Source organism: Euleptes europaea, chromosome 14, assembly GCF_029931775.1.
Source record: "Euleptes europaea isolate rEulEur1 chromosome 14, rEulEur1.hap1, whole genome shotgun sequence".
NCBI classification, from domain to species: Eukaryota; Metazoa; Chordata; class Lepidosauria; order Squamata; family Sphaerodactylidae; genus Euleptes; species Euleptes europaea.
Window position 1 is genome coordinate 18,334,826 of NC_079325.1, and position 24,843 is coordinate 18,359,668.

General features: G+C 43.2%; 1 protein-coding gene across 7 annotated transcripts in view; it reads right to left on the minus strand.

Annotated features, from left to right (window-relative positions):
• CAMK2B (calcium/calmodulin dependent protein kinase II beta) overlaps positions 1 to 24,843 on the minus strand; it is a 209,991-nt gene that overhangs the window by 41,380 nt on the left and 143,768 nt on the right. For 5 of the 7 annotated variants that reach the window (XM_056859956.1, XM_056859953.1, XM_056859955.1 and 2 more), the window contains exons 6-13: positions 23,800 to 23,872; positions 17,478 to 17,580; positions 17,289 to 17,372; positions 16,200 to 16,294; positions 10,399 to 10,521; positions 9,149 to 9,232; positions 6,236 to 6,278; positions 3,666 to 3,740 (exon numbers count right to left, since the gene is read on the minus strand). In XM_056859956.1, coding sequence (XP_056715934.1) covers positions 3,666 to 3,740; positions 6,236 to 6,278; positions 9,149 to 9,232; positions 10,399 to 10,521; positions 16,200 to 16,294; positions 17,289 to 17,372; positions 17,478 to 17,580; positions 23,800 to 23,872 — 680 coding nt within the window. The remainder of the gene's footprint in view (positions 1 to 3,665; positions 3,741 to 6,235; positions 6,279 to 9,148; positions 9,233 to 10,398; positions 10,522 to 16,199; positions 16,295 to 17,288; positions 17,373 to 17,477; positions 17,581 to 23,799; positions 23,873 to 24,843) is intronic. The other 2 variants (XM_056859954.1, XM_056859952.1) reach the window with 1 other exon arrangement.

The following is a 24,843-nucleotide window of genomic DNA, read 5'->3' on the forward strand; positions in this document are numbered from 1 at the left end:
TCTTCGTTTCCAGCAAAAGCTGTCAGTGCTGAACGCTCATAGGCTGGCCCTTTAATTGTCATGAAGACACCACCCTCCACAGCTGGACTGGAAAAGCACTAATTGGTTGGCCGTAGTGCCAAACTTTCCCCTCCTTCTTCCTACACCCTTGACACTGAGAGACACTGTCCTTCAGTGTTACTCCTCTGAAGATGCCGGCCACAGTTGCTGGCGAAACGTCAGGAAAGAAAATTCCAAGACCACGGTTACACAGCCCGGATAACCTACAAGAACCAATTTCCCCTCCTTTGTTCGGAAGCAGTGTTTCAAATGGGGGGAAAGCTGGCTTACTTTAAAAAAATGCTAATAAACACATTCTCAGATTAGCCTATTAGGCTCCTGACTAATTATTTTCAATTCTGAAAAACTCCTGTGCAAAACCAAGGTGGAAAGGAGAAAAATCAGCTCCAGGTTTGGAGCCAGGTATCTGTCTCACCGGATGAGGGAAGTGGGAGAGGACAGCAGAGCTGCCTCCATCGCGAAAACTGTTGCATCGGCTCCAGTAGATAGGCATGTCTGTATGCATCCTAAATCAGCGAGAACTCTCCCACACTTCTGGTCAGAACAGTTTATTAAAACTAACAGTCACAGCCAGTTTGTGATGGCTGTTGAAACAATGTAATCCAAGCTTAATTTCGTCTTCCTGCAGGTGCCAAAACATGCCCATCTTAGGCTATATCAAAGGGGACAGCTGAGTGCTGCAGGTTCACACAAGGGAAGAACTGGTGCTTGCACTTTCTCCAGAGTAAATTATCAATATGCTTAGTCTGTAAGGATTCTGTCTGCCTCCCATCAGCTGACACAGTAACCACCCTCAGTGGAGTGGTGCCTGATCTTAATGGGAGAAAAGTGTTTGTATTTGCATCTTACTGATATGAATTGTATTCATACGTCTCAACAGACCTCTGTTTGGTTGTGACAGTCAGGAACACGGCTTGTCACACATGTTAATGTAATACCTCCCTTCACGCATGGAGTGTGATTGAAATCTGGATTGGGAAGCCTTTGAACAAAGTGCACTCTGACACAAAATCTGAATGCAGGTGCATGGGCAACATAGAGGCTGTTTCTTTTCTGCAAACTGGGATTCTAAACCATCCAAGACCAGAACCCCAGTTTGTTCAGGGGAAACAAAGTGCAGTTTGCTCATGCACTAGTATTCAGACATCATAGCAAACGTGATATTTGACTGAAGGCTTCCCAAGTTTCCCATAAAGTTATCCATTACACTCCTTGTGCAAAGGGAAGACGGGATGTCAAATAACCTGTCTTCATGTCCATCACGAACAAATGGGTTTGTTGTGACATCTGAATAATGCTGCATCAAAGAAGTCCCAGGTTAAATTTTTAGCAGTGCACAGAAAGGTGCCTTCTTGCCCCACAAACACAACTGAACATCAACCATAACAGAGCATTACACATGTGGAAAACATTCATGTGAACATCAGGTCCACAGGTGAAAGAACCTCACTTGCTCCCATTGATATAGCAAGCAGTGGTGAAACAAATAATGTCTTAAAGAATGCATGGCTTTCCTTCTGCATTAGGAATGTACATGCTTTGGTAAGAGTGCATTGCCAAGTAGCAAATTACATTGCATTTTAAAATTTCTGAAAGGATCAAAGACAATTTGCTCTTGTGAAAGCACCACCACTACAGCAGTGTTGCCTGGTCAGAAAGACTAAATGCCATCAGCTATGTTTTAGAACTGGCAATTAAAGACTGCACAGTCATGATGTGACACACAAATATTTCCCAGACAACAGTAGTATAATGCCTTTTTATTATGACCAAGCAAACTATTGAAAACAGTGAACCAGCTCTTCACTAGTTGGCTGCTCAGTACCTCCCTCAAGGGGGGGGTTGTACTTTAGGGCATGACGAGGAAGTCCCTAGTCTGTAATTTGTAGCAACTTAAAATGGAATACAATGCAGGATGTGCTGCAGACTTAGTTGGATTACACAGTGCTGGTTGAATCCCCCCCCCCCCAGATGCATCAAAGGCTACTGGGATGTAGAAACAAGAAGAATGGCTATTTTTTCCCCTTCTCTTGTCCTAGTAGACTTTGGTATATCTTGAAACTGGTTTTGCACCCAGCACCATCCAATCTGCAACACAGGCTGTATCCCATTTTTTAGACCACTACCTACAGCTTTTGTGCCCCCTCAATCATGCGCTGAAACAGTTTTTTGTCTCTACCTCCCTTTACCAGCCATCCAGCCTGATGAAGAGTTCTGGGGAATCTGAAAGCTTGCTTACTGTCCTATGATATTTTGTGGGTCCTCATAAAAAGACACTGTACTACTGTTGTTTTTGGAATTTTGCTGGTAATTATGTAGTGGGCCTAACAGCCCAGACGAGACCGATCTAGTCAGAACTCAGAAGAAGGGTTGATACCGGGAAGACTAGGGCTGCAGGAAGGCAGGCAATGGCAAACCACCTCTGCTCGTCTCTTGCCTTGACAACACTATGAGGTGGAACTTCATGGGGTCGCCATGAGTCGGTTGAGACTCAATGGCACTCTTTGCTTTTAGTTGTTTTCACTGCTGGAAACCAAATATAACTATTCTGTAGACATTTACATGTTCAAAAGAGGGGGGAAATCTCTTAAGTGCATATGTATAATAGTTCATTCTTGCCATTAAGAAATTTCTTCAGATTCTGAGGCTGGTCTTTCCTCTAGAAAGCTGCTCAGAGGCTAGTCCCTTCAGTCATAACCACAGCTCACTTTTTCCTGTCCACTCCACCCCTCCTTCTTACATGCGTAGACCCTCTCCCATCAAAAAAGGTCACTGCAAAGGCCTCAGAAATTACCTGTTATGTCCTCATTGAACGGGATCCTGTCATGTAAGAAATGGCACCCCACAGAATAATCCTAAACAGCAGTACACCTTTCTAAGCTCATTGACTTTGATGGGCTTTCCAGTGGAAAGCTGGTAAAGGAAAGGATGGGATGGGCTTAAAAAATCCAGTGGAAGCTGGATGTGACATGCATTCTGCCAAATGCCTCTCCCACTTAGATTGCCAGAATTCCTTGATCTATACATGATCTATGCACTTAGCTCACTACTGGTGCCAAATCAATCAAATAATTGATATCTGGTATCACCTATGAAAGTAGGATATGTGGAGGCAGTGCCATAGTTAACATCCACCAAATTCCTCCAGCAAAGCTGAAGATTCTACCCTTCCCTGCTTCCCCCAAGGTACATCATGGATTTTTAAAATTTTATTTTATTGGACAGAAATACTTCTCTTGTTTAACTCTAAACTGAGATTCATGCATCATTTCGGCAACACCTGATCTTAGCTGCATGGAACCCTGGAATTCTCATTTTCCTCTGACCTTTTTAATGTTATAGTTTCCAAGCATCATTTGAGTTAGCATTGCCATCACCGACAAATATACAACTGGAGCCAAATAATAATTGATGGTATTTGGTAGTCTATACGGAGGTAAGATATATGAAGAAGGGGATTTGGATTTGCTACTGGTTGTGAAAGGGGTGGTCTTGGAGTCTTAAAACATAGTGAGATGAGGTGCTTGTGATGAGTGACACTTCATGCGTTCAGATTTCAAAGTGAGAAAGGGGAAGTGAGGAGGGTCTCTTCAGGACACGTCTACCTTGCTCCACCAGCCCCATGGTGGCACCGGAGGCTGCTGCAGACATTGTGGCGGGAGCGGTGGTCTGTCTGCCCACTGTTAGCGCCAGGTTGGGAAAAGAAGAAATAAAGGACAGCAAATCGGGAAAGGGACGGGGAAAGAGTTAGAGAAGAACAGAGAGAAAGAGAAGAGAAAGACAGAGGGCAAGTAAGAAGGGGAAAGAAAGGAGACAAAGGAAGCAGAAAAAGATTAGAGTTAAAGTTGAGATGAAGAGACGTGACTACTGGTAGCAAACGTGCATTCACTTTTACACAATCCATGGGTCAATCCATCTGGTCAAGAGTTATCCTAAAACCCTCCTATCCCCTCTGCTCTGGAAACCCCACCCTGCATAGCATCCGGTTAGGGAACCACAATGAATCCTGACCACAGGATAGTAAAGGAAGTTGTTGCTTCTTTAGAGGAAAGCTACTGCTTCTTTTGGCCTTAAGAAGAGGCAAGGAAGGTTTGTTTACATCTCCACTGTTGAATTAAGACATCAAAATCTAGAAGGAATGTCAAACTGTGAACATCAAACAAGGATCCTTGCGGTTGGGTCTGCTAGAGGTTCGTAAACTTATTATGTGGCACAAGAGGTACGTGAGCCATGCACCGCTTCTGCAGTTCGCTTCCCGAGCCTCTTTACCGAGACAAAGCCCCCATGCTTACTTTTTATTAACACTTTTATATCGTCTCTGAATTTTCCTCCGCTGTGATTCTAAAACTGTTGACTTAGGAGGCGCTTTGCCTCAGTCAAGGAAATTTGAATGCCAACTATGAGACCCCACTATTAGCCAAGGACTCAGTTCATTCGGTAACGCTACAGAATCTGGCAACTGTCACAGAAAAAGTTACCCAGCAAAAGACACTTGGGTATTTATCATGTTTTCCAGCTGGGAGCATCAGGTGAACATTAGAATTCAGTGGCTTCCCCAGCTAAAATGACAGGAGATTCAGTCATTCTCCATAGCTAACAACACAATGGAATAGAAACAGCTTATGTATTTTCCCCTTAATGATCGCTCTTCAACACTTTCCCTTCTCTCCTCAACATCTTTAAATGTTACTGCTTTCTTGCCTTTCTGTATAACAACACCCAATTTCTGCCTAGAAATTCCAAATTCCACAAAAAGGTAAAGTAATACCTGGGTTCTGAATTATGCAAACCAAACATTCATGATTAATGCTGACGTTATGTAAATTTATAGTGTTATGGGATTTTATAGGATTTTTTTTCACCTGCTTGAAGAATTTGGATTTCCTAGTTGCGGAATATGGATTTTGTTTTTGTTGTTTGCTGTAAAATTCATGGAGCCTCGAAGAGGCCCATGAACAGGGGGATGAGAAAAGGAAGCCCTGTGGGAGAGTGAGGAGGGAGAAACAGTGTGAGTGGGTGGATTCTTGCTTGCGGAATCTACTCAGCCATCTTACACCCTCTGTTTTCTTGTAAAATGAAGGCACTTGCATTCAACTTCTCTAGCCAGGAATAGCAGCAGTATCTCCCTTGGGACCAGCACTTAGCTGTTATAGGAGGGCAAATTCTTCTCTGATTGATCAGGTGGTGGTCATGAAGCAAAACAGGAAATGTCATAAAGGGAAAAAGACACACTGAATGTCTGCAAAACCAACAGAAGAGTTAATGGGCCATCAGCCAATGCCTGAGCCCTTGAGATGCCCAGTCGAACAACAGATTACCAAGGTTTTCTGAAATTAGGATCACCTGCATACAAATCATATAAAAAGGTATTTATATAGCTAAAAGAAATAACAGTGGGAGCAGGTGCGCTGTATCAGACTTCAAGAGATGTGGGAATAAAGAGAGTTGGGGTTGGGAGACAAGGTCCAAAGGGTAACACTTGGATATATTGCAAACAAAAGGGATCAGATTGCAAACAAAAGGGATTTCTTTGTAGTTGCTACATACACCTCATAATAATAATACAGGAACCCCCAAGAAATAATTACAACTGTGTGTGGGGGCGAGGGGTGATACTGTCCTCTTCTTAAATACCAGGTCTTATGTTGGGGTGGGGGAGATTCTGGCAAGCCTGCATTCCAATATTAGAATCCTGCATGGACAATGTTGAATCAAATGACTTTAACTGGGTGTATTGTTAAGGCTTCTGCAGGTAAATTAAAGAAAGGGGAAAGGAGGGGGAGAGCATTCCAGAAGTCAGTCAAAGGATACTCAGAGTGTGTAAGAGGACACACTCTAGGGAACCCTGGGTTTCTTTCTGATTGGCTTTACACGTGGAGATCAATTGACACCCGGTCAGCAAAATATATTAGCTTGCATTGTACACAACCTTTCACATCCTAATACTGCCAATGCCAAAGGCAGCCAGGATAAGAAGAGAAAGAGAATGGATGTCACACTCCCGAGACTGAGATTAATTAACAAAATCTACATGAGTGGAGTTTGGACAATGGTTTGGGCAGTAGTTTAAGACTACCTCAGTTAGAGGGGTTTTCTTTTAATTAAAAGGGGAATGGAAATGACAGCGGTGTGAATATCTTTCTTTTCTCATCATTAAAGAAAGCAAAGCTCTCACCTGAAAAGTTTCTTGTTGCCAACATAGTGGTAAGAATTGCACCCTAAAAGAGAGGGGGGAAAGAGTTTTTAGATAGAAAGATTTTCACATGGGGATTTTTTTAACAGAGTTTAAGCACAGTGGAGGACTTTTAAAAAAGAGGAGAGTAAATCTATGGAAACCTTGGATGAGCATCACTGAATGAGCAAAAGTCGTTTTCTGTAATCACATTCAAGATTCATGATAACCCATGGTTTGTTTAAATTTTGCATACCATACTCCAGTTGTGTACCAGATGTAAGTAACAAATCCTGCTTTGTGCACACACTCCAGTTTGTCTGCTCCTTACTTCGTTTCTGCCTCCCAAAAGAGAGGACACCCCTTGCTTAATCAACATCGTGGCCAGGTACCTGCAAGAGGCAGTGCTACTCAACAAACTGAGCTTTGTGAATTCAGATGGCACAACAAACCACGTCACTATTACTACAAACTATGGCTAGCACACTAGTACAAATCTTAGTCTGAAATCCTACTTTGGTGCCAATGCTGACTGCCTGCATTCTCACATCCCAGCATCATTAACTAAGTGGCTCTGATCAAATGCTGGTTTATAAACCTCAGTTTATTGTGACATCTGAATGTAGCTGTTGCTTGGCTCATGACAGATGTGATGTTCCAACCTTGTGGCTGTGGATAATCCTGCCTCAGAGCAACAGATAACTTTTGCAGCCTTAATAATCACTCTGAACCAAAATTCTCAAGCTGGTGTGTATGACAGCAGCCTCTGTGAACACCGCCCACCCTATAACTGAGAAAATGACTGCTGCTTCCTTGTATGATGACAAAAAAGGCAGCCATCATATTCTGACCTGAGCAGAACTTTAATGGGGATCAGCAGAGCACAAAAGGCCCACATTTTACACGGAAATGCTCTTTTGAGCAATTAGGAGGGAACATGTTTCCCCAGGACTTCCCTAGCTCTGTTTGTTCTGAACACCATTGAACTGCTGGCATTACAGAATTGGCAGACGGTTAACTGACAAATATTGCCAACTGCCTGCGTGTCCATTCATCCACCCAATCATGTTTCAAACCATGGATTTCAGGGTGGCTCTCCTCACCCATTTCACACTCAGAACAAAACTGTGAGGTAGGCTGAGAGTTTGTGAAAATGGCTAAGATGCCGCAAGGCACCTTCTTGCTTGTTGCCTTCAGAATGCTTATGAGACGGGGGGCAGGGGGGCAAACAGCAAAGTTATCTGTAAATAACTACCAGTGCCATCCTAAACAGGTGTACTTGGAATCCTACTGAGATTTTTTCAATGGGGCTTTCTCCCAGGAAAGTATCCTTACGAGTGCACTGTAAGTAATGTTAGTGAGAACTGCTGGCCAAGGAACAGATAGATGTATCCAAAACCGTTAACTTTATTAACATAAAAGACTTTCCTTAAAATCCTTAATAAAATGCTAAAAGAGCAATTCCATCTCCTCTCACTTGTTTCTATTATTTCTGCCTTTGAAGGTTAGAGACACCTTGCCAAATAAATCAATTCAGGTCATATGAGGCCCAGAGATGCTGAAGATAAACGTTTGTGCCCTAGAGCTGCCCATTCTAATACTATATTACTTTTTTCCATCACAGAAAATAGGTTAAATAGCTTGCAACAGGCAGACATGATCATTAGCACATAATCATAAGGAACAGGAGGCTGATTGCAAAACATCTGTGTTTAATCTTGATCCCAGGATAATCATTTTCATTTCACGCAGAGAGGGGAAAAAATAATCTATGCCTCACCTATACCTTTTGGCGAAAAGTGTTGTGTGGTGCTTGGATTTAATGAGAAAAGCACTGGACAACCAATGCACAGATTTAGAGGCACCTTGCACACTATGAAATTCCATGCAGCCCATCTACAGATCATAGTGTACAATGATTGCGCACAGAGATCCCATGGCATATACTTACTCTGGGAAGTAGCAATTGGTTAAGATTTCTCAGTTTGTTCAACTGTCGCATGTACAATTATCACATATACCTTTATTTCCTACATAGCAGTGCCATCTAGGATTTTTTTATTATTATCAAGCAACCCTTTGAGATAGTGAGCATAAGACAAATAGATAAAATGATTTTAGCAAAGGTATGCCAGATTGACTGAAAAGTGAAAAAAAAGGACAGGCTGCAGAAGGTGAGGCACGCAATGGTTGAGGCTTTTTGCAGATGTCAAAAGGGAGAGGGTGAATTTTTGGAAGAGCTAAACCAGAACAAGGAGAGGCAACAAGCTCCCCAAGTGTGACCGATAGCTAGAAAAGAGGGGTGAGCTTGAATGGAAAGGTAAAACGTCTTTCTTCAATATTTTTGGCAGGGTGGTGTGACATGAAGGACGAATCACAGAGATAGAGATACAAAACTAGATATGAGGGTAAAAAGTGTTGAAAGGAGAAGGGAAACAAACAGGAGGAGAAATGGAAGGTGACTGAATTAAGTTTTGGAACTGACAGAGAGAAGAAAGCAAGACCATTCCGAATGGAAGAGGGGGAGGAAGGAAAATATCATAGAGGGAAGGAACAGGGAAGGAGTTGATTGGAATTCATACTGGACTATGTCTACCTTTAATTTGAAGAAGATGGTCAGTGCTCTCATAGTGCGAGAAAGAAAGGGAAAGTAGCTCAGAAGCTTCCAGGACTGAGTTGGTGAGAGGGGAACAGGATTATGAGCAAGAGAATTAATTAGGAGAATAAACCACTAGCATGATCCTATGCAGAATTACTCCACTCTGGTGTGACTTTGCATAGGATCACACTATAAATTGTTTACCATGGGAGAGAGAAGCATATGCAGACAAACAGAATTGCAAACAGATTCAGCACTAGAAACCCCTAAACATCTCCCACACTTTCCCCCAGTCTTTAAGAACATTGTACTCTTACCTTGAGCTTCCTTCTGGCATTGAATTTTTTCAGACACTCTACAGTCTCCTGTCTGTGCATCATGGAGGCCACTGTTGAACGTTGCTGTTAAAGAACAAAAATAAAAACATAATGTGAACCAAGTTTGGAACTTCTTCCTTGGTAACAGAAATAAATACAGGAGAGAGGAGAAAACAGCAAAAAAGAAAAAAGGGGGGTGTCTTAGATGTGCCGTGAATATTTCCCACAAACCTCTTATAGCCCTGCTGTATCTTTATGTATTGCTCAGTCATGGAATTAATATAAGTCTGTACACTAGCACAGTACGTAAGTAATGATGTACTTTCAATGTGCTAGGCAAAAGCCATCTTGTCTGACTGCAGGGCTACTGCAACTTTCAAGAATTTGGATACTATAAGGGACCTTATTCTGATGTCTTTTACTAGTTGACACATGAACACATGCTGGAAGTTGTGCAGCCAACAGCAGTGTGATTGCATCACATTTATTTATGTGACTGATGGGAGCTCCACATACATGAACACATGAAGCTGCCTTATACTGAATCAGACCCTCAGCCCATCAAAGTCAGTATTGTCTACTCAGGCGGCTATCCAGGGTCTCAGGCGGAGGCCTTTCACATCACCTACTTGCCTAGTCCCTTTAACTGGAGATGCCGGGGATTGAACCTGGGGCCTTCTGTATGCCAGGCAGATGCTCTACCACTGAGCTACAGCCCCTCCCCAAGACGAGTTCAGGCTTGATTTTACTTTTCTCTATATGTGGAGTCCCAATAATGAACTGTTTCACATGAATTGACTGTTACAAAGATTATGTTATTTATGGATTGTAGACATGTGCATACACTGTATTGTGACCACTGAAGAAGGCCCTGTGGGCCCAAATGCGCATTATCTTCATTGTGGTTTTTATTGTGCAACCAATTTAGCTGTTTCATGTGATTGCTTTTAACTCTTTTAAAGAGTTATTTTACTTAACAATAAATATATATCTGTAATGTTATTTTTAATTATTGTGGCTCAACCTATACTATAAGGGAACAACATTTTGGAGCTCTTCATTCATAACTCTGGAGCCCAACATCATAGCAATTCTGACACCTTTTCCAGGACTGCCACACACAGCATCAAAAAGCAAAGCAGCAATTGTAATCTTGAAAGAAAGGAACAAAATAAGTAGATTCTGAATCCGTTTCCTTCCTGTGGTAGGCAGGTGTCAGGCATGAAGGCAAGAGAAACGGGGATACTTACACAGACCCATGGATGTTTTAAAGCTTCATGAGCTGTGATTCTCTTTGCAGGGTTGATAGTTAACATCTGGTTTATGAGGTTTTTTGCTTCAGGGGTGACCGTGTCCCACTCAGGAGAAGGAAACTGTGGACAAAAAGATGTTACAGGAAGGTTATGTTGGAGAACACATCAGTGTCCAAGGAGGAGGGTGCTCCCATTCAACAGGCCAGCATCTTCTGAAAAAACCTACAGCAGCTAATAAAACAGGGACAGTTTGAGAGTCTGTCCAGATTCCCCCATCCAGCCTGTATCATTTTTCTAATTAGCATGTCAAAGGTAAAGCAATATACACTCCTAATCTAAGCTCCATGCGCTATGAATGTATGGTTCAGGTATAAAACAGAAATCCCACATTCACAGTCCTATTCTTCTCTTCTAGCAAGTTCAACCAACATTATTCAACTTTTGATTTCATAGTGTAGCTGTTCCTCAAAGAAAAAGAGGCCTATATGAACAAATGGATTAAGAAGGCACTGCTGCAGTTCTTGCTGGGTGGCATATTTTCTGAGGCCACTTCCAATACAGTACATGGCATTTATCTAATCACTGTTCGAGGCAACCATGTGAGCACATGCACGTGGAAAGGGTAATGTTGCAATTGATTAACTGTGCCACTTTCCCCTGGATGATCATTTGCACAAGATCTTAGTTTCTCACTGGTGCTGGTCACAGATATCTCACAAGCAAAGGGTATGCAAATAATTAATGCCGGGGTCTACATTCCAAATGCATGTTTTGTCTCCTGTTGTTCACTCCCAGCTGCCAATCTGGGCTGACAGCACTCCCAGCTCTGGCAACACTTTACACGACATTGGCCGTGGAGAAGGTGAACAGCACAATAAAGACTGCAGAGATCAGATGCACATCTGAAATGCAAATCCAGAATAGTATATGTGGCCTGAGTTTTAAAGACACTGGACAATAGGATGAATGCCCCAAACTTTTTAAGCATTTGACTAGCTTCCTTTGAAATGCATTTTCTTATTAGCCATCATATTACATGGACAGGACATCCAGAACTCAACTGCTGTCAGTAACATTAAAATGAACAAGACCGTGATTTCAGTGAGTGAAATTCTTAACTTCTTAGTTTCCCCTGGAGAGCCATTGCATCAGTGAAATGCAAAGCACACTTTCAGCATTCTCCTCAAAAGCAGGAAACTAACAGCACATTCCTGAGATCTAAGGCGAAAGCCCTTAGGAAGTCAGGAAGGCACCACGCCAGGATGCTGATAGAACTTTCTGCTGGGGTCCAAACACCGTCAAAGGCTGCGCTGGCATCCTGGGAGGTGTTCCCGGGGCATTCTGGCGCTGGGCTGGCAGCCTTTAGGCGGCCTCCAAAGCCCTTTCAGCCCAGGAACGCCCCTTTTTATTTTTGGTGAGGGTTGCACAGATTTTTGGGGCCAAAACCTCCTTTGGAGGCAGAGCAGCCGCGTTGCCTCCTAAGCCCGGTGCAGGCATTCCTCTCAGGAATGCACTGTAAGGATTTTAGAGAAACAGCATGGATGATTTCTCAGCTAGCAGAGGACTTTCATTCATAGGGTTGCCATGAGTCGGAAGCGACTTAACGGCACTTAACGCACACACAGAGGAGAATCTGGAGCCATGCTCCTATCACATCCCATGGAAGCAGCAGGAGGTGGAGCACCCGAGCCCCTAAAACAAGCCCATCACCCATTCCTGGAATTGCAGTCACTGTCATTGCCAGTGTAGCCAGATAAATACGCACAAAGACACACAGGGATGAAAAGAGGAAGCGTGGGCAAAGGAAAAGAAATGGGGGAAGAGGCTGCCAAATCCTGCAAATCTATGGCAAAGGGAAAGAAATCCTCAAGATCCCTGAAGAAATATGGGGAGCGAGGCTTGTGGTGAAGAGAAGTGCAAATGCTCACACTCTGCTCCGAGTTGTCATATATGAGTTTGTGAAGAAGGAGCTATTCCAGGTAGAATTTCAGGCAGTGTTCCTATGCTGTTGCCCTAACCCCATGTCTGTAGAGGAGCCGGGATTGAAGGTTACAGTACGCTATACTATTTTAAGGAATGAAAACTAACCACTATGAGGCAGTGAAGAGGCAAGGGAAATGAGTAGAGGATCTCTTCTGGAGGTAGTGAGCTAACAGGGGTGCACACACACTCCATCTAGACATTTTCAAGGAAACTGTTGGATTTTTATTTGGTTTGTCATGTTCCACTGAAACCCCAACGTCTGTTGGGGAGTGATCATTTTGCAGACTGGAATGTGACACAGAGAAGGGGAAATCTGGGTTGATTAATACAAACTTACTGTAGATCACCAAATGGCTCTTCTCTCTCCCCCAGCCAGCCCCAGTTCTAATGGACTTGAAAGGACGTGAAGCTTTAATTTAATACAGAGATTTCCCAATCATGTGTCAAAACAGGAGGGTGAAACAAGCTTTGGAAAATTAAGAGCAGCGGAGGTGGGGGGGGGGCCTGATCATTGATATCATCAGAAAGAACACCAGCAGACATGGTGAAGTTTGAGGATCACTGCATTATTTAGAACTACGTGTTCTTCCTCAAAAGCATCTGTAACCCAGAAAGAGCTTTAAAAATAAGACAGTCAAGGCTCATTCACAGGATACTCTAGAAATGTTATTTTTCTTTTCTCCCCTATAGATTCAGTCCTACCCTATCTTCCCACTCTCACCAGCCATTACTATGATGAACACAAGGTTTGAAATACGTAGTTCTGCTCTTAAGAGGCCTTGAAAATACAATCACAGAGCAGCCGTATATGTTCCTATACATCTTGACTCTCCCATGGAAACAGGTTGAGTAGAGGATATATATGACTCTGAACAGAAGGTCATAGTAATGAGACTTGTTTCTGAGTCATGGTGAGGAATCCGATCTAAAAAGTTATCTAACAGCACCCTCCGCTGTTTGGCATAGCATCACTACACAGGGAAGGGTCATCCTGCAGCTGTGCTGTATTCAGGTCTCAGTCAAATATTAGCACACATTTGTCCAGCTACAGTAAGCTGTGGGACCACCTCTCCCGATACGGTAATAACCTACAGGTGGTCCCTGGCCCAAGAAGCATCCGGCTGTCCCCAACCAGAGCCAGAGCTTTTTATCTCTGGCCCTGGCCTGGCAGAACTCTCGTACCAAGTGAGACCCGGGCCCTGCGGGACCTGGCTCAATTCTGCGGGGCCTGCAAGACTGAGACTTTCCACCAGGCCTGTGGTTGAGGCAACGAGGGTTACATTTTAGCTGGCCTCCCTACCCCTACCCTTACTTCCATTTCCTCAGTTGTTTTTAGGAATTTCTTTTTGTTTCTGCCTTCCCTTCCCTTTCTCCTCCCCTCCCCACAACTGGTTATCCCCATCACTGTTATTTAATGTTAAGGGCGCCAACTGGAATTTAAAAATGAATAAGGTTTTTAATTATAGTTTATATATTATATTGCATGTTACTTTAACTGATTGTATTATTTTGGTTGTTAGCCGCCCTGAGCCTGACTATAGTCAGGAAAGGGCGGGATATAAATCCAATTAAATAAATAAACGATAATAAATAAATAGCACTTGTTCCCGTAATAAATAATTTGGAGCATCTGCTCTACCCTCCTTGGATATGTGGGACTTATGCTTGACTCAGCAGGGAGATGTCCAGGCTCCCCATCGGCAAGAAAGGCATGATCAGAGAAAGGAGAGGGGCCACGAAGTAAATACCAAATTATTGAGACAGATGTTGACACATAGGCCACAGTGCTTGTACAGATTAAGGGGCTACAGACTAACACTTCAGGCCACGTTCCCATCCATGTTTCTGATCAAATGAGCACTGCACAAGTCAGTTATTAGCAGTTGCTGATCTTTAACATAAAATGACTCCATTTATTCTGGCTTTTCCAAGAATAAAGAATAACATCTTTTTATTCGTTCTGAAATGTAGACAACGGTTCTAGTTTGAAACATGACCGAGGATGCATCCAACACAGTTTTAGGTTGCTAAGTTTCTTAAAATGTGAGCTCTAAGGCTGGATCTGCACAAGGAGCAGACTGAAACAGAAGGGCTGTAGCCAGGGTTGCCAACCACCAGGTGGGGCCTGCAGATCTCCACAATTACAGCTGATCTCTAGACTACAGAGTTCCCCTAGAGAAAATGGCAGCTATGAAGGGTAGACTTTATGGCATCGCATCCCTGCTGAGTTCCTCCCCTTCCCCAAATTCTACCCTTCCCAGGCTCTACTCCCAAATCTCCAGGAATTTTTCAATCTGTTGGCAACCCTAATTGTAGCGCTATTTCAGACTACTGTCACTTTTGAATGTAAATACTGCCCCTATGCAGTATCCCTTTCCATTGCTGGTTTGGTTTTCTATTTGTAGAGAAGTTTTAATATAAAGGTGCAATGAAAAGTGACCTCCCCTCTGTCACCCCTGTAGTCTCAAGAGTTGCAATCCGTTCTACCATCTCAGCATTCCACCAACCTAATTTTATTGCACATACAAACCAGGCTTGACATGATGAACAAGACAGGTCAGCTCTAAGGCAGTTTTCAGTCTCAAATCCTGTTTTGACTGCTGTCAAAATTGACACAAGTGTATGTTTTTTGCTGCAGTTTCAGACATGCTGAATGTGTTTTGTAGATATGGGGTTGGCCCCTCCACTGTCTCTGAAAAATGAAATGGAAGCAGTAGCCTCTACTGTGAGAGTATTAGATTATGAGATTTAATGGGCAGTGAGCAGATTTTAAATGAACAGATTAGGGAGGAGCATATTTTGACAGATAATTTCTTTTTTGAGCCTGGACAACTGACAGCTATTTCCTTATCCATATTTGTTTTTACCACCAATCCTGTCTGCAGCAGGGATAGAAATGTACTTTCTGCATGGGAAGGACATGATGAGAGGGAGGGCATCTTGGCCATCTTCTGGGAATGGAGTAGGGGTCACTGGGGGTGTGGGGGGAGGGAGTTGTGAATTTCCGGCACTGTGCAGAGGGTTGGACTAGATGACCCTGATGGTCCCTTCCAACTCTATGAGTCCTTTCATAAAGGGTATCAGCCCAATGACCTCGACTCAGACAAAAAAGCAAGCAACTGAACACAAGCTAGCATGACTTCTATTAGAGACACACACTCATAGCCCTGAATAGTATGTGAAGGGCCACTATATGACCCTGTATGTCAACAGAGGTCATCATCTGAGGCCCTGCTCTTGGCGCCCCCACCTCAGAGAAATAGATAGTTATTCGAGACAAGGCCCCCTCTGTCATGGTGCCCAGTCTATGGCATTGCCTCCCTAAAAACATTCACATGGTGCCCAGTTCTTTGTTTGCTTCAAGAACTGAGCTAAACGTTTATTTGAAACTACTTTCAGCACTCCCCCTTGGCTTCTTCTCAAATGATTCACCGCATTTTTAATCACATCCTTCCTCCAAAGAGCTCAGGGAAGCATATGCAGTACTGCTCTGTTGTTTTGTGCTGGCCAATGGCCGTAACAATAAAATGTAATGTAAATGTATATGCAGTACACCTTTCTTTTGTTTTATCCTTACCCTGTCAGGTAGGCTAGGCTGATGAAAGAATGTGACTGGCCCATGGCCACCCAGTGAACTTCGTGACAGGATAGGGATCTGAACCCAGGTCTCCCCATTCCTTGTCTGACACTGTTACCATTGCACCACACTGGCTCCTGTGTAAACAACTGCCTATAATCAAGACCAGTTTTTTTTTTAATGTTATGGTGGTGTGAAAAATGTGGCAAAGACCTGAGAGAAAAAAGCAATTACTCACATCATAGGCTCCAGCCTTGATCTGTTGGTACAGCTTGTGCTGATCTTCATCCCAGAACGGAGGATACCCAACCAGTAAGATGTAAAGGATAACACCTATGGCAAAGAATGGAGTGGTGGCAATTTAGAAGCAAGCACCTAAGGCCTCATCGCTCTCATTTTACCACTCAGGCTTGTCAAAAAAGAAAGCTGGTAATATATATATATATATTTTTTTCTTTCACTTGACCAAAGATTTATAGTCCTGGTGGCTCTTCTTATATTCATGACTATGTATTTGGGATGGGGGCCTCCAACTGCTTCTCTGCCCTTCTCATCAGTGGCTCTATAGGACATGTGAGGAAGATATGCGAGAATTATTTAGATGTACCCCGATGTAAATCCTTGCCTACACTGTTATAATGGACCCTGGGTAACAGGACACTTCATAGAATTGGGAGAAACCAGACAAGGGTGTTTTCTTAATCTTTCTGAGCAACCCCTGGAGACAGATTTCTCCTAAAGTGTCTGTTTCCAGTTGTCGTCTTCCTTTCTTTTCTCCTGAATGTATTCTTCCTTTACCTGGAGCCTCACCCTTCAATTTCAGAAAGCCTCAACCGAGTTGCAGCTTGTCAACCCAAAACTGTGGGTGAACATAAAGTGATTCATCCATTCCATAGTTCCAAGAGAGAAGCAAATAGTCTCATCCTGTTACTATCAGTTGGGCAGTGGATTGAATAAAGCCCTGTTTACACATGCAGGAGAATGAGGTGGCAGGATGCTGAGGTGGGAGAATGGACTGCAAGTGGTGGATTCCAGCTCCATGTCAACAGAAATCCAAAATGGCATCGAGAAAGCTTTTATGCCTCAGGTTCTAACCCATTCCTTTGCTTGCTGTGCTGGTTTTCTATCTTCAGGAGGTTCTCACAACAGGAGAAAATTTCAAAATGTTTTTCTGCATGATCCTCCACTTGCAGTCAGAAGTAGCACGGTCCATTCTACTATTTCATCTTCCTTCATGTGTGACCCAGGTCTCAGAAAACCTTTGCCATGTTTAACTTTCTTACTCTGTGGAAGAGCCACAAAAAGAAGTTGGACAGTTTGATCTTACCACATGCCCAGATATCCACAGGTTTGCCATAGGCTTCTTTACGTAGGACTTCTGGAGAGAGGTAGCCAGGAGTGCCTGCAAAGCCTGAGAGAAAACAAAGAGTTGCCAGAGCATGTGGTTCATGCAATTATTACGTCAGAAAAGCATGCCGGGAAATGAGGAAAGGGAGGGATTCCAACCAGCACTCACCGAACCAGGCCTGCTGGTCTCCTTGCACTTCGATCGCCAAGCCAAAATCTGCCAATTTCACTGCCGCTCCTTTGCATTTGCTGGCTAAAAGCAGGTTCTCCGGCTGTCATGGTGGCCCAATTTAACATAGGATGCCATTTTAATTGAATCATGTATAGTTTTTTTGTTTGGTTTAAAGTAAAGAGGAGGAAAAAGAAACAGAATAAAACAACAACAAACAGTTTGCAGAAGCTGGTTAGAGATCTGCAATCAAACACCAAAAAGTATGACAGAGAGAGAGAGAGAAAAAAGAGACGAGCTATTTTCTGGAGATAGCCCTGTCCCATTGCCAGGATAAGGGGAAGAATATTTTAGGGCAGTCTGCTCTTGTGTGAAGAGATGGCTAAGGACCAAAAATTTTAACTGGCTGGTCTGCTGGTCCTGAGGGTGGTTTATTTAAGTTCAAATAAAAAAACTGATCTGCTGTGTCTCCTAGTGACCCAGAATCACTGTCTCTACTTACAGGTACCCATCAAACTCTATCCTAGACCTGCATACAATGCTTATTGCCCTGGTAAATTGCACTTCCCAGGGATTATGGAAAAGTACTCAACAGAGTTAGGAACTCCAAGGCTATTGCAAAGAGGAACGCAGAAACAGTTTAGTTTCTTCTTTCCCTCACGAGGACTGTTCTCAGGGCCAATAGACAGAAAATGTAAATCACACTTTTTGATTTTTACAATTAGTATGAGTTAAGAAGCTTGATTTTTGGGGTAAGTCTGGTACTGTAGTCACAGATTCCTGCACACCAAAGTAGCAGTCTAGACTGGAAAGAGGATGAACATACACTGTGTTTTGACCTCTATGAGGACATGGTGTTGTTTCATACTAGGGTGGTAGCTTTTACCCTCCTCTGTCTAGGATTGGCAAACATCACGTGGCACCTCCCGAAGTACCACCAAGGTGCCAGTATGTTCATTTGTAAAAGAAAATGGGGATACCAGGAAAGCTAAAGATGACATTTGCTCATCAGGCATTGCCACAGCTAAAAGCCTGGTTTTTGGCAAGACACCTGCATCCCAATTAAGATAGAAATACATAACAATTTCCCCTGCAACTTTGGTCCACTTGAGTGGTCTGCAGTCATTTCCTCTACAGGCACCTTTCTGTTGTGTATCTGCTTGCAGTTCATTGTTGGTGGGATTCTGCAGCTTTGCTGGTGGGGGCCATAGAGTGGACCGTCCTGTTTTGTAGCAGAGGGTTGGGCTGGTGATCTTATGGCCTTCAAATTCTACCATTTATGAAGCTAAACAAGCACCATGTCTGACTGCAACATGATTGAGGCAGAACATAATTGTGCTCCCCTGGATTTCCATTTTCCAGCTTGTAAATAGACAACAACACAGTAGACAACATTCTATTCATCAAGCATGCACAACAAAGGGCTCCCCTCCATTCCACCCTTCTTTTCGACCTTTGGCTCCACCAGGTGAGATTAATCGGATAGGCTTTGTGTCACACTTTCCCTCTCGTCCTCAAGTACGTTGTCCAGACTTCCAGAGATATCTGCTAAGACTCAGCAGAGACAAAGAAGTCTCCAGTTAAAAATATCCCCTCGGAAAACTTTGGCAATGTTACAATGTAAGAAGAGAGCGTGTGCCAGTTCTAGCAATGGATTAAAGACGAGCTGTGGCTGCCGTGTATGAACATGCGTCTTTGTGCAAAAGTACTGCTCTGCACGCCATGCAAATTTCTTCTTAACGCCTTCAGGAAGAACACCACGGTGAGGAACCCGGAAAGGATAAAAGCAGCCTACAATCTCATACACTCTACCAAATTCATCAACACACAAAGGTAATTTTCAAATAGGAAGCATAATAATCATTCACAGGGAGTTAAGTCCCATAGAACACAGTGAGACTGACTTCTCAGGCAACATGCTTCAGAGCACACCGCACAGCTGTCAGTTCATTTCACACATCTTTTTCCAGTCACCCTGGGAAGATAAACTCGAAGGAGGGCCCTGCAGTCTGTCCTTTTCCATTCTGAACAAGTCAACCCCCAAACTGAAGGTCTCTCCTAGAACCAGAACCTTAGAGGTGAAAGGACAATGGTGTTTCAAGGAGAACAGCATCCCAGTCTGGTGATTTTACACCATTTTGACACTTGCTGATCGCTTCCAACTTCAACCTCGTCAGGATACTCTGCCCCTAAAGCCTCAGTTATCACAGTGACATGGCAGGACCTTCAATTTTAGTACTGGAGGGAAAGAGAGAGAAAGGAAAAATGCTTCTGGCAGGAAGATCCCCCCCCCCAAAGAATGTAAGGGAGATGCTGTAGCTCTCTGTTATGCTCATTATGCTTGATTATTTCAGCTACACTACTCTTCAGTGGGACATACTGAAGTTACAATGATTTCACTGAACCGTATTACCACCTGGAACCGTTCAACTTCAATGCCAAAATCGGATGTGCATGAAAAGACACATTGCCTACCATAAACCAAGCATCAAGAGTTAATCATCGTGATCTATACCACAACTGGCCCCATTTTAAATAAAATGTGAGAGACTAACCATTATTCCGTCCAACATACAGTAAAGCAATTCCACCAACTTCATGTTTAAGATTCCAGACACTGAGGATACTGGTACGAAAGAATGCTAATCCTAGACGGCTCATTTAGATGTGGAAGAGACTGTCCTTTGTCACACAAATATTTTATTATTCATGATTTGTAATATGTAACACACTCAAAACATGACTCTACATGCTAGTATCCAGCCCTCACATAGAACAATTCCATGTGCAAAAACTACCTCAGACACTGTCTTTGGCGTTCCAAAATGTAAGGTGCAGATCATGACCTACAAACCCTAAGCGGCCTAAGCCCAAGACCCCTGGAAGGTCATCTTCTCTCCTATTAGACCTCGAGGACTGACTAAAAGTACACTCAGCACAGCTCTGTGAGGCCATTTAATACTTCAGATGAGGTCAGCGTTAGGAACTATGCCCACTGCCTCTACCGACACCCACTTATAATACAAGATTAAAGGCCAACTACAATTGGATAACCAAGCTCACAGAACAGAACCACTTTTGGTGGCCAAATCTGTGATATGCAGAAGTACTCTTTGTCTTAATTGACCCACTTACTTATTAATCCATCTTTCCAAGAGGCTGGGAAATGAATCAACATGTTCATTGTGTGCAAGCTGTGTCATCTAATTCTGCTTGTTTGACACTGAGGGATTTCACACCTAAAAGGCAATTCAATGATTACTTGTACTAGCATAGGGCCCATTTATTCCTATGTACAAGATGGCATGGACCTGATTACCTCTACACAGTTTCTGAAGACTGCTTTTTAAATAAGTAAGTGCTATGAAAATACTCTATGATTTGAGTTTCAAAAGCATTAATTACTATGTAAAAATGAGTTTTGAGCATCTTTTCTGCAAAGACTAATGGAAAAAGGCTGCCTTATCTTCAGGTATGAACAGTATAAAGGCTGTACAAAGAAAATGCACTTAGAATTACTGAGGTTGTTTCCCCCCACCGGGTGTCTGTGGATGACATAATGCCACATAAATATCCACATTTACAGCTTATCTAATGATCTATTTTAATTTGGCAACAAAAAGAAGTACCAAATCTCAATCAAAGGTTTCATTTGATTGCAAAAATGAGATCAGCATCCATCAGTAGTTCTGCTGACCAGACAGAACATACATTTTGTACCAAAGGGCTAGTACAAAATTAAATCATGTTTTCATTTATTTATTTATTTATTTATTTAAACAGAATATTTCATGCCATCTATCATAGGTAGCTGAGCACCACTACTGCATTATATAAAAATATGGGCAAGCTCATTTTCAAATTGCACAAATCTGGGTATGCAAACAGAACATTGTCCAAGGACTAGACTAAGCAGAAGAACTCATCTTTAACACCCAACACTTCATTTCAACATCTCCTAGAAGAAAATTCTATTATTGAGAGCAACGTTCTCCAAACATTATTACTACCAGCATATTGCCATATGCAGGAGGCTTGAGTAAGCCATTTCAAGAATATCACACTGTGGAACACATAGCAAAATGGACCTTACTGCTTTAGTAACATTGTCCAAGGCTCTGGGGACATTTTTACATACAAATTGTTCCAGATATTGCCTCTGTCAGATTTCTGATCTTTATGCAAAACTTCCTTTGGCAATTGTGAAAGCAAGGCCATTAGCTATGAAGTGATCCAAATTAAAAGCGTTGGGACTTGGGTGTTATATGTCTAGCCCAAAATAAACCTACCTATTAGTGTGATGCACAAAATAACCAGACATCGTCTTTGTAAAGCAGATTGTTAAAGCTTTAGAGCTTTGTTGTTGCAGTTTTCTAGCTTTACGATGTTTACCTTTGGTTCAAATTTAATATTTACCTTTGGTTCAAATTTCAGCCCAAAGGGAAGATATCTCAGCAATTACATTAGAGGTGGAGTGAGAGGGGAAGCCCAGAATCTTTGTAAATGCCAACAGAAACACCACATTTTCCCCCAGAAAGCAGCTTTTAAGGACATCTTTCACACACAAACACAGAATTGTCATCATAAGGTCATCCTTTATCCCATTGCTACTCTGAGAAACGTGGGCATTGCTGTACCTTAACTTATGGATGAGTGTTCATAACACTTGTCAAACAGACTCTCTTTACACTATTCAATGACTCCGGGCCTACTAAACAAGTGTTGTAAAGAGGCCAAACAGGGAACGAACAAACAGATAACAAGAATCCAATACAGTAAGTGACAGAAAACGAGCAGTTTGCGCACATTTAAACCAGACATAATGCATGCAAACATCTGCAGAGAAATTACATCCACTTCCATCTACAGGCGACACTGCTCATGGGGAGCCTTTGCCCCACACGCCCACCAATGGATGAGGAAAATGTTGGAAATGGTTGAGGGTGGGAAGAGGAATGGCTAAAGGAAAGTGGAAAAGGCAGGGAGCAGTTGTGGGGAACTGAATGAGTTGTTTATTGAAAGCATAGCAATTCTGCTGCCTCGGGCCCTCATACCACATGTCCCCCCCTGGACTGTCACCTGACAGCTGCCCAGAAATCAGCTCAGATTAGCCAGAGGGGTGGGCGGGCTACACTTCACCATGCAGCATGCAAAAGCAAAATGGCTTTGTTATAGAGACTGGGCTCTTGTCTGATGCTGTGGAGCAGCCCCGAAGCATTCAGGTGCCAAAATGAGTGGCACAAATGGATGGCATGGGAGTAATAGCACAAGGAAATGGCTGATATCGCTTGCAGAGGCAGAAAATCCTTCCTTGCTACCAGGAGGGAGGGAACTGCTAGGTGCCAGCTGAATTCAAAGCCTGCTTTAAAGCAACCGAAGTCTTCTCTGAAGAGGAATATCATTTACTTTAGGGTTCATCCAGAAGGTCCTGAGGGTCTGGGGGGGAGTTTGTTTGTTTTCGCAATAGCATGTGGTTGGAAACACAGGAAACATCCCCGTAAGTGCAAGCTCCTCCCCCTTCTTTGGCCGATCCCATGACAAGCAAAAGACGCCAGCTATGCGGACTACACAACACAACACTATATCTGCTCTGGCTCTTCTTGGCCATGTTGATTGACCACTGGTGCACAGTACTGGGATCAGGAATACATGAAATAGCTTTCCTACTCCCTGAGACTAGAACCCTCTGGATGACCTCTTAAGTGTGATCACTCCGTTCCGCCTCTCTAAGCCCTCTACCTCACTAGTGGCTTTAAATTAAGGTGCAGTTTGTGATTTTACCACTGAGTGGCAACAAAGCCCAGGCAAACTCCTCCCTCTCCCCTCCCCTCCCCACAAATAACCACCTCTACGAAAGCCCAGTAAAAGATCATCTCTGCAAGACCGGGGTAAGCAACAGTTCTGTGATCACAACTGTGCAATAAGCTATATAAAGTTTGTGCGGGTCTCAGGCCCCACAATCACCTCCAGAGGGGGCTTGAAGATGGACAGTTTCTTCTTTTTGGGATGGCAAGTTTGACCAGGTGCATTGGGACGTGGTTCCCCATTGGTCAGCCATGCCAAAGGAAGAGTCACAGCAAAAACTACAGTACATATGCTGGTATCAATAAGCTGATTTCTGACTGGGCTGTCTGTGGCATGTCCCACTTCAAACATAGTTGGTTTTACACTGGCGTATTTCCCAGAGTACCCTGCATTAGGATTTTCAGGAAATTTTATCTGAACAACTCAGAACTGATTAACTTCTTTTTCAGGAAAAAAAAACACATGCAAAGATACAAAGACGGACAGACGGACAGAGCAGTTGGGGAAGAAAACTCACCTTGAGGTCTCTGTGGACGACCCCCATTTGGTGGCAATGGAGAACAGCCTCCAGGATCTGCTGGATGCAATGACTGCATGCAAACACCAGGGGGCGTGTTAGTTCACGGTGAGTGGTAACAACCACACAGGCTGGTGGGGGGGAATAATGGAGGGGGGGAAATAAGGAAAGGGAAGAGGAGGAGGTGGAGAAGGAACAGGAAAAGGAGGAAAAGGAAAATGGAAAAATAAAGGAATCTGACTCCCTCTCATCTCACATGCTAACTGTAAAAGGAGAAACCCCAAGATACAGGCACAAACCCTAGAAAAGTGAGAATAGAATTGAATAAGGGGGAGTTACCTCCCCCAGAAGAGCAAAACACAGAGCTGACTGAAATCCTCAGAGCTAAATCACAAATTGCAAAGCAGATAGGGGGGTGAGTATCACCAGTGTGGATGCCGTACTAAGGACAGATAAAACAACAGAATCACTTGGGAGTATTAAAGGAGATTGGTAATCTCTTCTCTTGCCCTCAGTAACGTCTTCTTCTACCCTGTACAGGACTGCTGGCCCAGAGAGGGTCACCCAACCTTATTATGCTTTAAAGAAGACTGACCAGGCTTTACATTCATATGACTGTAATGTATTTTTTGTTTATGCTTGTTTTCCATTAGGCTCAGTGCATCCATAAACAATTTTAAATGGGCATACATTAAAAAGTATTAATGGGTGCAGGAGCCGGTAGTTTACTTCCCTCTGTGGGGAAAGTGGCAACCCGAAGACCAACTAAAAAAGTGATGTGCTTCTTCTTTCTTCTTCTTTTTTTGAGCCTGTCCTTTTCTTCCTATTCTCACAAGGAAGGCAAGAAAGCAATTAAGCTCCACTCCAGCAATGCCACATTTAAGAAGTTCAAAATGTACACACAAAGCAACACTTGGAGCCCCTCTCTGTCTTGGAGCCCCTCATTCTCCCATTGCACTACACACCGCTAGGCAGGACTTTGCTGGTTGTAGTGTATTGAGAGATATGATAATTCTTCGTTCTTCTGAAGCATGGGGAAATTGC